Source organism: Leptopilina heterotoma, unplaced genomic scaffold, assembly GCF_015476425.1.
Source record: "Leptopilina heterotoma isolate Lh14 unplaced genomic scaffold, ASM1547642v1 Lhet_141, whole genome shotgun sequence".
NCBI classification, from domain to species: Eukaryota; Metazoa; Arthropoda; class Insecta; order Hymenoptera; family Figitidae; genus Leptopilina; species Leptopilina heterotoma.
In genome coordinates, this window is record NW_025110860.1 from 579,057 (window position 1) to 592,428 (window position 13,372).

The window sequence follows — 13,372 nt, forward strand, 5'->3', positions numbered from 1 at the left end:
CTGTTTTTCTCGGTTGCCCTTTCATTGAAGAATATATACAATATATGTGCATATATACGTGAACAAACATGATAAATCAACTTCTGAGAAAATAAAAAAAAATTGTAAAGAATTAAGATAAATATTTTTACACTAGCATTATTTAATATCTTTTTATACTTTCTTAAAGAAATATTTAAATCCATTTTTTTCATTTAAACCAATTTTTTCCCATTTTTCTTAATTTTAATTTAGAAACCTATTTTTTTTAATTTAGAGAATTAAAATCTATTAAATTGAGCTATAAGAAGGGGAATAGAATAAAATGAATTCATAATTAAAATAAAAATAATATAAAAGTGATAGTAAAAATAATAAGAGTAACAATATTACTAAAATAATAATAATAATAATAATAATAATAATAATAATAATAATAATAATAATAATAATAATAATAATAGTAGTAGTAGTTATAATAATTAGTTATTAAAATAACGCAAATAAATAATATATCAAAAAGTCGATTAATCTATTTTTAATTTTGTAATTTTTCTGTTTAATTATAGTTTAAAATTGATTGATCCAGGAGTTGTGAAATCCAGTTAGTAATAAATCAAAACTAAACTAATGAATGTATGTTCGTGTACATCCAACTGAGAGGTAGCAAACAAATTAACATACAACCAACGGATTACTGGATCAGAGTTCTAATTTAAGTTCATTTTCCCTTGGGTTGAGACAGAAAGGCTAAACATTAGTTTACTTAAGTACAAATATATTAAACCTATATTTATAATAACTTCTTAAGTGCTGCTACTTAAATACTCAAAATTAATCTTGTAACTTTAATTTTCAAAATGTCATTTCAATTCTAAATCGATTTCAATTTTCATTTTCTTTTTATTTGTAAATCAGGAAAATGTCAGGGATTTTTATTAAAAGTACTGGGGAAAAAATGAATTTTTAGAATTCATAAAAAAATTCTAAAGTTTGATTCTAAAGAAAATTCTAAAATTTAAAAAAAAATTCTTTTTGTTTGCCTCATAAACTATGAAATTGCCACGAGTTCTAATACAAAACCTTCAATTTTTTCTAATTCTGACAATAATTATTTATTTCAAATAATTTAATTTTTCAAGAACTATCACAAAATTATTGCTCTTAAATTTTTTAATGAATAATTTTTTCTTGAAAATATAAAAAGAAATTGAATTTTCTGAGTTGCTTTTACAATATTCATAAATAAATGAATTTCAAAAGGTTTCAAATTGAAATTTTAGTACATTTCAATGAATTTAATTTGAAATTTTATTAAAAGAATTCAATAATTCTTAAAATTTTTGATAAATTTCGTTGCAGAATATCAATTATTTTTAATAAAATTTCTCAAAAGAATTCAATTATTAAAAAAAAAAATTTTAATTCTTGTCAAAATTTCAATTATTTTAAAATTCTTTGCAAGATTCAATTATTTTCAATACAATTCTAATAAAATATCGGAATTCAATTATTCTTAAAAGTTTGAATAAATTTCTTTGCAGAATTTCAATTATTTTGAATTTTTTGCATTAATTCAATTATTTTCAATAAAATTTCTCAAAAGAATTCAATTATTCTTAAAATTTTATTATAAATTTCTTGTCAAAATTGCAATTATTTTCAAATTCTTTGCAAGATTCAATTATTTTCAATACAAATTTAATCAAATATAAGAATTCAATTTTTCTTAAAAATTTTGATAAATTTTTTTGCAGAATTTCTATTATTTTTACCTTTAATAAATTTAAATTTTCAATAAAATGTCTCAGAAGAATTCAATAATTTCTAAAATTTTTGACAAATTTTGAAGCAAAATTTCAATTCTTTTCAATAAAATTTCTCAAACGAATTCAATTATTCTTAAATATTTTTATAAATTTCTTGGCAAAATTTCAATTATTTTAAATTTCTTTGCAAGATTCAATTCTTTTCAATACAATTCTAATAATATATCTGAATTCAATATTATTCTTAAAAATCGTGATAAATTTATTTGCAGAAAACAATTTTGTAGCACTAATTTTTTTGAACAATTTTAATAATTCATATTCTTTTAAAATTAGTTGAATTTTTTAATATATTATATTTAATTAATTATTAAATATTGATTTTTAGTAGAATTTTAGTTAAAAACTGTATAAAAAATTGAATTTTTGAATAAGTTATAAATAATTGCAATTTTTAGAAATAATTTAATTTTGAAAAGGTTTTTTAAATTCAACTCTTTGGAAATCTGAATTTTTCTATACTTTTAATTAACAATTCTGTAGAACGAATTCTTTTGAAAAATTTCAAATTCAATTCTTTTGAATGTAGCTGAATTTTTTAATATTTATTTAATTATTAAAAATAATTTGCTTTAGAGAAGAATTTTAGTTAAAAACCCTTAAAAAATAATTAAATTTTAGAAAAGTTGCGAATAATTGCAATTATTTGTAATAATTGAATTTCGAAAAGGTTTCAAATTAAAATCTTTGAAAATCTGAATTTTAAATTAATAATTTTGCCGAAATAATTTTTATGAACAATTTTAATTCAATTTTTTTTGGAAATTATTTGAAGCTTTTATTTTTTAATAATATATTTAAATTGAAAAATTTCCAAATAATCAAAATTTCGTAAAATTGAAATTGTTAACAAAGAGATTTCAAAATTCTCAAAGAACTATTAGTAAAAAATTATTTAAAAAAAATTAATTTAAAGAAGAATTTTAGTTAAAAACTCCAGAAAAGAATTGACTTTTTGGAGAAGTTACAAATAATTGCAATTTTTAGAATTAATTTGAATTTTTAAAACAGTTTTTCAATTCAACTTTTTGAAAATCTTAATTTTTCATACTTTTAATTTTAACAATTCTGTCAAACAATTGTTTTTGAAAAATTTTAATTTCAATTCTTTTAAATGTAGAAGAATTTTTTTAAATATTTATTCAATTATTAAAAATAATTGCTTTAGAAAAGAATTTTAGTTCTTTTTTAAAAATTATGAATAATTGCAATTTCCAGAAATAATTGAATTTCGAAAAGGTTTTAAATTAAAATCTTTGAAAATCTGAATTTTAAATTAATAATTTTGCCGAAATAATTTTTATGAACAATTTTAATTCAATTTTTTTTTTTTGGAAATTATTTGAAGCTTTTATTTTCTAATAATATATATTTAAATTGAAGAATTTCAAAATAATCAAAATTTCGTAAAATTGAAATTGTTAACAAAGAGATTTCAAAATTCTCAAAGAAATTAGTCAAAAATTATTAAAAAAATAATTGATTTAAACAAAACTATTAATGTTTTTAAATAATTTTACAATTAAAAAAAATTCTCTAATAAATGTATTAGAACATTTTTTTCAGTATCTAATCATTTTTTTAGTAGTTTCAAAATATTCTTTAGGAAAAAATCAAAATTTTCTCTGGAAATCAGGAAAAAGTTAGGAAAAAACAAAATTAAATTTTTGTTGCAATCCTGTTTTTGTAAATAATTATTAAAATAATAAATCTATTATTCTGCAAATAATAATTATGAAAATATTTTATTTTCTGAAATAATAATTTCACTAATGAAAATTTATTTTTTTCAGATAATGAATCAGTTTGTATTAAAACAAAAAAAAAAAAATAAAAAAAATATTGCGCGCACGAATTTATTCGCGCAATAATATTAATGAAGTTCCCTCAATAATTTGATTATAAGCGCTAATGAATTAGCGTTAAAATATAAAATATGTTTATATCCATTATTAATAAAGAGATGAACCGATAAGAAAGGTGCGAGAAAGCATATAAAATGAATCCTCATTATTGCAGAATATTATGCAATGTTTACTGCATAAATGCAACGAAAATTCCGTATTACGCACTTTTCATGAAAAAAAGAAGAAAACGCATAATAAGGATAATAATATTAATAACAAGAGAATTCTAGTAATAATTTAAAATTATTAAAAATAATATTTTTTGAAAATAGTAAATAATAATTTTAAAAAATAAATAATAATTAAAAAAACTTTTTTCCTTTTTCTTAATTTTAAAAGAAAAATATTATTTTTATTTTCAATTATTTTATTATTACTATTTTAATGTTTAGAGAGCTACTGACGTTTTCAATACAAAAGATCTTGGTGGTGAAAAAATAGTCTCTATATATGTATATTATACATGTCTATGGGAGTATTGCAAATAATTGCATAAATTTTACTGCGCGGTTTGCCACGTTCACCTTTATAAACAACTGAAGAAAATGGACCAGTCGCAATGGGATTCATGAACTACATAATATAAAGAGGATGAGATGAGCTTCTTGGCTTTGGTCTCACAAAAAAAGGAAAGAAAGAAAGATTCAACAACCTCAAAAAAAAAGTACCAAGAGATGTTGAAAGATGAATGGGACAAGCAAACATTCAAGAGATGAAAAATAGAACAAGAACATTAAAGAGGAAAATATATTTTTCAAAATAATAAAGTAAAAAGAAAAATTGTTAAAAAGGAAAAATAACATAGTCTACTTTTTATAAACGATTTGAGAGAAAGAAAAATAAAACAAATATTTTTTCTTCATAAAATTTTTAAAATCTTTTCTTCGAGATAAATATTAAAAATTCAAAGAATTGAATGCTACGAAATGACTGAAATGGAAAAAATTAACAATAAATTGAATTCAATTATTTTAAATACAATTATAATTGGATTCCAGGGAAAATTAAATTATTTCCAAAAGAATTAAATTATTTTAAATCCAATTTTAATAAAATTCTTCTCAAAAATCCACTTATTTTTTAAAATTTTTGCAAAAATTCAATTAATTGTAGAAATAATAAATTGTTTTGCAGGGATTCAATTATTTTAAAAAGTTGGAATAAAATTCTATTCAAGAATTCAATTACTTTTCAGAAATGATTAATTAAATTGTCGATGTACTGAAAATTATTGAATTCTTGTAAAGTATTTATAAAAAAAATTTTGAAAATAATTAAATTCATTTCAAATAGTTTATCAACATTTTTTTCAATAATTGAATTCTTTCGAAGAAAATGTAATTAAAATTATTGTATTAAATATAATTTAATTCTTGGCAAGATTTTGATTAAAATTCTGTAAAATAATTGGATTTATTTGAATTCTCTTGGAAATAAAGGAGTTTTTTAAAACTAATTTTTACTGAATATTTTGAAAGTAATTGAATTTTATGAAGATTTTCTTTTAAGTTTTTTTTTAAATAATCATGTTAATTGTTAATTTTAATTAACGATTTTCCTATTAAATTATATTTAAATTATTCATAGAAAATTAAATTCTTTTAAACAATTTTATTAGAGTTTTGGTAAATAATTACATTTTTTTTCAAGAATTTTATTAAATTTCGTAAAAAAATTTGTAATTTTGTAAAGTAATTTTAATTGAAAATTTTTGCAAGTAATAGAAATTTACAAAGAATTTTATTAAATACTTTTGAGAACAATTGAATTGTTTACAAAAACTTTATTATAGAATTTCTAAAAATAATTGAACTTGTTAGAGAAATTTTATTAAAATTATCTTGAATATAATACAATTTTTTCTCAGAAATTTAATTATAAAATTGTATTGAAAATAATTGAATTTCTCAGAAGAATTTTATTATTTACAAAAATAATTGAATTATTGCCAAGAATTTTACAATTTATAAAAATAATTGAATTGTTTCCAAGAATTTTTTATCAGAATTGTTGAAAATAATTGAATTTAAATAATATTTTTAAATATAATTGTATTTTTTAGAGAAATTTTATTAAAATTGTATTAAGAATAATTGAATTCCTGCGAAACATTTAATTATTTATCAAAATAATTGAATTCCTTTATAGAATTTTATTATTTATTAAAATAATTAAATTCTTGAGGAGGATTTTACAATTCATAAAAATAATTGAATTGTTTCAAAGAATTTAATCTGAATTTTTGAAAATTGTTAAATTTTTTTAAGGAATTTTACTCAATATTTTGAAAATAATCATTTTTTAAAAAAAATTTCATCAAAATTGTTATAAATAATTGAATATATATTAAAATTTTTGAAAATAATCGAATTTACTTAATATTTTTAAAAATAATTGTATTTTTTAGAGAAATTTGATTAAAATTGTAGTGAAAATAATTGAATTGAATTAAAAAAAAAATTTGTTAAACTTAAAAGGGAATAGAAAATTTATATTTAAAATTTGTTTAAATTGCAATTTTACTGGCGCATTTATAGAAAAAGTAAATAAGCAAACATATGTTTTTTATAGAAAATAAAAAATAAAATCTCAAAATAGAGATAAAATTCTAAAATTGGAAATAAACTGAAAACTGAATCAAATAGAAAATTAACCAACTATTTTCAATTATTTGAAATAGAAAGAGAAATTTGAAATAGAAACCAGCTGAATAAATGGAAAAAGAGAAAATTAAAAATTAAAATCAATATTACTTTTGTTCAAAGTATTAAATAATAATTGAATTTTTGTTGTTATTATTATTTTTGCTATTATTATTATTGTTATTCTAACATTAAATAATTAACTTACATTTTGTTAAATTAAAATCCGAGAATCAGTACAAAAAATATTTTTAAAAAATTATACACTAAAATACAAAAATCAAAAATTAAATTAAGTTGGAAGTAAAAAATTGTAACATCCAGAAATAAATAATTAGAAATAAAAACAAGAAAAAAGAAAGAATGGAAAATTTATCTCATTGAATTAATAAAATGTTTTGAACACAAAATGAAACAAAAGAAAGAGAACGCGATATACGAGGAAAAAGAAAATTAAATGTAAAATCGATAGCAGCGTTAGAAAAATGGGAAAAACCGAGAAATAAAATAAATTACAAAATAAAAAGAAAAATTGCAACCACCAAGAGATAAAATGTCGAAGAAGAAGAAGAAAAAAAAATACACAAAATCTACAAACCAAGAGAGAGATATATCATTTTTCTCAAAAGAAATGTTATAAAAAAATGAGAATTCACAAAGAAGAAAATTCACGGATGCACTTCAATAATTAGAGACTATTTAGTAAAAAAAAGAGATAGAAAGAGGAAAAAAAAATTTTTCTCTTTGAATTGAAAGAAGAGTCGTTAATGAGACTATTTTTGTAGAAAATAGAAATAAGAGATATTTATAGAAAAAGGAAAAAAAAAGGAAAAAATAATTTTTTTTCTATCAATTTCGAACGATGACGACGTCGAGAACGACGACGTCGTGCAACGTCAATTTTCTCTGTGAGAAGAGAGGTGGGATGTTGCATAATCATTCACTGCCACCTGCACTCGTTTCATCATAGTCGTAACGGTAGCTCTCTTGTCTTGTTTTACTTTCGCCAATTAAATTTTTTTCCTATTGTTTAACGTTAATATGAAATTCCCGATTATTGAGAGAGGAATTATTCCGCCACAAAATAGTTGAACGCATCGATTAACACAAACCAGAATAGTCGTGGTAGAGTTTTGCGAAAAATTAATTGCGCTTGCGCGTATTCGAAAAACAATATTCCCTTAAAATCTATTTTATCGAAATATTTCATTTTCTAATTTAATTTTTCATTATCAGATAGAAAATAAAATTTTTCTTCTTGCAAAAATTTTCATTTATGTAAGAAAATTTTTCCAAGCAATCGAAGAATCGAATTTGTATTCAATTCATTTTTTATCTAAATAAATTGAAATCTATTGAATTTTCAATTATTATGAGATTATTTTTACTTAAATAAATTAAAATAGTTCAGAGTTGCCACAAAAATTTTATTTTTCCCTGATTTCCAGCCCTAAAGGATATTTTACTTCTCTCTAAAAATAATTAGAGACACAAAAAATTTTGTATTCCATTTATTTTTGAATATCTTTATTTGTAATAATAATTGCTACTGTAACTTATCCAAAATTATTTTCAAGATTTCGAATCAATTATTTTCTCGAATTTTTAATTAAAATTCTTCTCTAATTTAATTGTTTTTATTTTTGAAAAAGTTCCTTAAGAATTCAATTATTTAGGAAAAAAAGTCCATCTAAAATATTTTTGAAATTCACTTGTTTATTTAGTTTCATGAAATTTCAATAATTTGAAAATTTTTCAATCCATAAAATACAAAAAAAGAAAAAAACTACTATTTCAAAGAAATTTGAATAAAAATGTTTCAAAAAACTAAGTTCATCAGAATTTTTAATTAAAATTTTTTTATATTCAACTTTTCTGAAACTTTTTGAAATTCAAATTCTTAATAATATTAGTAATATTAATTTAACATTCTGAAATATAAAAATAGTTATTCTAAACATAAAAATATAAAAATACTCTTTAAATATAAAAAAACTGATTAATATTAATGCAAAATGCGGTTTTTTTAAAACTTATTTTCTAAGAAAAACAGAATTTTATTTATTTTAAAATTTTGTTCTATGTACAATTAAAAAATTAACTTAAATTTATATCACTTTTGTTCTAATTAGTTCAAATTTTTACTAGTTTAAATTTAGAGGATAAGTTTTGTGTTAATGTTATTGCAAAAAAATGTAGAAATTAATTTATTTTCTACAATTTTACGTTAAAGTGTGAAATTTTTTCTATTTAAAAAGCTAAAATTTTTTAATAAATTTTTATATTACATTTTGTGATTTTTGTAATTTTGAATCTGAAATAATTTAATTTTTGAATAATTTAATTTTGAAAGTTATTCAAATTTTTGAAACTAATTTAATTGTTTTGAAGAATTTTATGGAATTTTTATAAAAATAATTAAATTCTTTCACGAAATGTAATTGAAATTGAATTCTCGTAAATAATGTTATTAAAGTTTACACAGTAATTGAATTTCTGCGAAGAATTTTTTTTTTAAATTCATTAAAATAATTAAATTCCTGACAAAAGTTTTATTATTTATGAAGATTATTGAATTCTTTAAAATAATCATATTCCTGCGAACAATTTTGTTACTTTAGAAAATAATTGAATTTTTGCAAAGAATTTTATTAAAATTCATTAAAATAATTAAATTCCTGCAAAGAATTTTGTTATTTATGAAAATAATTGAATTTTTGCAAAGAATATTATTAAAATTCTTTAAAATAATTTCAATCCTACTAATAAAGTTCAATTATTGTTAAAAGTAGAAAAAATTTTTAATTAAATTAAATCTTTTCAGGCTTATGAATTCTGGAAATTGAATATTTTTCCAGTACTTTTGATAAAATTCACTCATTTTTCCCTGAATTCTCCGACCTGTGGCAACCCTGAATAATTCACTCGAATAGAAATTCTCAAAAATAAATAATTATTTATTGAAAAAATAGAAATTCTTTGATAAAAAATATTTTGTTAATTTCAATTTAAAATAGATTTTAGAAAATGTTGACGAATCTCCATTTTTTAGACATAAAATTTAATTTTTTCCCATGATAAGAAATGTACCGATTGATTAAAAAATTATAATAAAAATAGAAATAATAAATTTACCGTGTTTTCTTTTTAGTATTTAAATACTATTTTCGTCATCAAGAGCGAGACCAAACGTTACTGTCTCAAATACTTCCAATTTGACGAAACAATGAAAATTCATTTCAACTGGAGATTAACTAGGCTGCGAAAATTCAACTCAATTGCCACTTGTTTGCTAATGATCACTTTTCTCTCGACTTTCAATTTAACATCAGTTTCCCGAAGTGGATTTGAAACTACTTTTTTAATTATATCTTCCAAATTTTAATTATTCTTGCAAATTTTCAAATCAGTGTCCACTAATTTTCTTTTGGATGGGGAGGTTTTTTTTTTCTTTATAAACACTGTAACAAAAAAAAAGCAAATAAATAGAGCAAAAAAAATTAGCAATTTGGAGAAAAATTCTTTTTTTTCGGCTTATTTATTGAAAAATTAAATTATATTTACAAGTTTGTCAATAAAGGGGATGAAAGGGATGAAAAGATTGAGATTAAGCTCAATTTTTTGGGGAGAGATTCTTTTTGTTTATAGTAGATCATCCCTTATATCTTTTACTTCTTCTCTTTTGTAAAAATTGACGATTTTTCCATGTTTTCCGATTCCTTCCTCGGAGAATTTCTTTGCATCCCGAACACCCTCGTTGAACAGAGGATTTGAGGCGCAGTCTTTTTCGAATTGCAGCGCCTCGTCAATGTGAATTGCGGAAAATGTTGCATGATGAGCCGATAAACGATCAGCGAGTAAAGCTTCTTGTGGATGAAAAGTCAGTTTACTCGCCAAAACGGCAGATTCACCTACGGCTGTAAATAAAAAATCGACAAGTTAATTATTTTTTTTAAATAAATTTTTTAAATACTGACTGAAGAAGCGAATTTGAATACGGAAAAGAAAAAATTGTTTCAAAGAGGTTTTTCCTAAAGAAACAACTTTTTTTAAACAAAGGAAAATTTAATAAAAAAAAATCAATCAAAAATCTGCAAAAAAAAACTATTAAATTGAAAAAAATAATTTTAATTTCTTTACCACATCCACAATTGACAACACGATTGGCGAGACCGAATTGAAAAGCCTCAGTGGCATTAATGAGCCTTCCAGTTAAAATCATATCCATCGCTCGGGAATAACCGATAAGTTTTGGAAGTCTCACAGTTCCTCCACTCATTATGGGAATTCCAAATCTTCTGTTCAGAAAACCAAGTGAAGCTGTCTCGTCAATTAATCTCAAATCACACATCAAGGCAAGTTCAAGACCCACATCAATCGCGAAACCTTCCACGGCCGCAATCAGCGGCTTCTTAATAAGACTGTCTCTACTACTCTGAAAAAAAATATTAATATTTTTAAAATTACTTTTTCTTTTCATAAAAAATAAATTCAATATCTTTAATTTTCACAATTTCTTCAAAATTTTGAAAAAAGAATTTTATTGCACCAAACTCTGGATAATTTATACGTAAAATTAAAAAATTTAAACTATTGATCAAAAATAAAATAGAGAACAAAAAATAGAAAATTAAATAGAAATAAAAGGAACAAAATAAATAAACTAACAATTTTATTATTTATAAAAATAATTTAATTTTTGCAAAGAATGTTACTAGTTTATTAAAATAATTAAATTCTTACAAATGATTTTTAAATATATTTTTAAATAATTTAATTTTTTCGAAAAATGTTATTCAAAATTTAAAAAACTGATTGAATTCCAATTAAAATTTTTTTAAATAATTAAAATTCTTTATAAGAATTTTATCAAAATTCTTTATAATAATCATATTCCTGAGAAGAATTTTATTATTTATGAAAACAATAAATTGAATTCTTGACAAGAATATAATCAAAATTTTTAACATTATATTCATGTAAAAAATTTTGCTATTTATAAAAATAATCAAATTTCTACTAATAATTTTATAATTTATGAAGATAATTGAATTCTCTTCAAGATTATTAAAACCTTTGGTAGTAATTGAATTCCTTGGGAGAATTTCACTATTTATATTAATAATTTAATTTTTAGGAAGAATTTTATTATTTATGGAAATTATTAAATTCTTGTGAAGAATTTTATTAAAATGTTAAAAAATAATAAACAATAATAATTAATTAGTAAATTAGTTAATAATTGAATTGTTTTTAATTTTGAATCTGAAATTATTCAAAAATTGAAGTTGACATTTAAAAATAAAAAGAAAACAAATATAGAAAAATTTTAATTAAAAAATAGAAAATAGTATGAATTTAATTTAGATAAATTACTAATTTTACTTACAAATGTCTTAGTATTTGTCAATAAAATTGGTAATTAAAATAAATTAAATTAAATTAATTTAAATCAAGACTTAAATTTAAAAGTAAGAAAATTAAATTTTAACAATGAAAATTTGTTTTTATTTCAATTAATTTTAATTCATTTAATTTAGAAAATAATTAAAAATATTAAAAAATTTTAATTCATTTAATTTAGAAAATATGTAATTAAAAATATTAAAAATTTTTAATTTAAAACAAAAATTTTCAAGAATTGAAGTAATAATTAATTTTTTTAGAGAAAAATTTTGTAAATTTTACCAGAGAAGAAAATTGTGGCAAAAGATTATCTGATTTCTCATTATGTTTGGCAATTTCATGAAGATCGTAACCAGCGCAAAAATTGCCATTTGTTCCATAAAGAATGCCAACTTTGACTTCTTGATTTGCTTCAAAAGTGTCTAAAGCTTCTGAAAGATATTGTGCAGTCGAAAAGTCAAGACTATTTTTTTTACTCGGACGATTTATGCCAATTGTCATTACTTGATTGTCCACCTCCACTAACACTGTTCTTTCTAAATGAACAAAACAAAAATTCTTTTATTATCACAATAAATAGTCAAAAATAATTGTTTCTAATAAATCAATTAATTCTCCATCTTCTCTTTATGAAAAGAATAAATACGTAGGAAATTTAATTAAAATCAATTACACAAAAGTTAAAAAAAAAACTTGAATTTGAATTTTATTATTTATGAAAATAATTGAATGTTTCGAAATAAATTTTAAATAAAATAAAATAAAATTTATTATTTATGAAAATAATTTCTGCAAAACATTTTGCTGTTTATAAAAATAATTGAATTTTTCCGAAGATTTTATTAAAATTTTTTAAAATAACTAAATTTCTACCAAAATTAAAATTTTTGTTGTCAAAAAATATTATTTACGTATTGTTAACAAATATTAATTAATTTTTATTGATATATTCAATTCTATGTTCTTTTTTATAAATAAAAATTGCGGATATTTTTTTAATTTTTAGGTTAGTTTTTTTACATGCGAAACTTTGAAAAATCAAACTTTTATAAATATTTATACACTAAATGTAGGATAATTTATTTATTATTGTAAAATTAATTATTTTTAGCGTATATAATCTCACCTTCTTCGGGTTTTGAAATCGATACATTAGTGACAACAGGAGCTTCGGTGGTCAAATTTCGTTGTAAATTTTGTTTTAAATGTTTACACAAAACTGTCAATCTTCTTGTAAAAAACATTATTGTATATCTTTATTTAACTTTAATGAACAATCCAAAAGAATCCTTTAATTTACCAACTATTTCTAATCCTTTAAAAAATGATAGGAAAAATATTGTTTTTTGTTTTCACGTGCAAAGGAACAAAAACAGTATAGGTTAGGTTAGATTGATCAACATCAACAGTAGTGCCAATAGCGCAGTAGTGAAATTGACAATCAGTCATACCAACACTTCCGGTCAACTTTGATTTAATTCAAAACAAATTTCTAAAAAAAAACTACCGAGAAAATATTTTTTTAGTAGTTTTTTGAAAATTTAGTAGTTCTTTTTGCAAGTATTTATGTTGTAAAAAGTAGAACTCGTAATAATATAATAATAAAAAA

At 20.3% G+C, this 13,372-nt stretch overlaps 2 protein-coding genes across 4 annotated transcripts in view; both read right to left on the reverse strand.

Annotated features, from left to right (window-relative positions):
- The window catches only part of LOC122498070, a 202,994-nt gene extending 193,189 nt beyond the window's left edge, over positions 1 to 9,805 (reverse strand). For all 3 annotated transcript variants that reach the window (XM_043605619.1, XM_043605615.1, XM_043605617.1), the window contains exon 1: positions 9,493 to 9,805. The gene's annotated coding sequence lies outside the window, so the exon portion shown is untranslated. The remainder of the gene's footprint in view (positions 1 to 9,492) is intronic.
- A 59-nt stretch (positions 9,806 to 9,864) lies between these two features.
- LOC122498071 (probable enoyl-CoA hydratase) lies at positions 9,865 to 13,155 on the reverse strand. The gene is made up of 4 exons (XM_043605622.1): positions 12,890 to 13,155; positions 12,046 to 12,299; positions 10,498 to 10,792; positions 9,865 to 10,274 (listed from the first exon to the last, which is right to left on the reverse strand). Exons 1-4 carry the CDS (start codon positions 13,005 to 13,007, stop codon positions 10,000 to 10,002), a joined length of 942 nt encoding a protein of 313 aa, XP_043461557.1. The 5' UTR covers positions 13,008 to 13,155; the 3' UTR covers positions 9,865 to 9,999.
- Between the last annotated feature and the right edge of the window lie 217 nt (positions 13,156 to 13,372).

Bases quoted from the DNA above. Each gene is read 5' to 3' on its own strand.
- LOC122498071 (XM_043605622.1), bottom strand. From the start codon at position 13,007: ATGTTTTTTACAAGAAGATTGACAGTTTTGTGTAAACATTTAAAACAA. The intron at 10,793-12,045 runs GTAAAATTTACA...ATTTTTTTTCAG, and splicing joins TGCCACAATTTTCTTCTCTG to AGTAGTAGAGACAGTCTTAT. The intron at 10,275-10,497 runs GTAAAGAAATTA...TTTTATTTACAG, and splicing joins TGTTGTCAATTGTGGATGTG to CCGTAGGTGAATCTGCCGTT.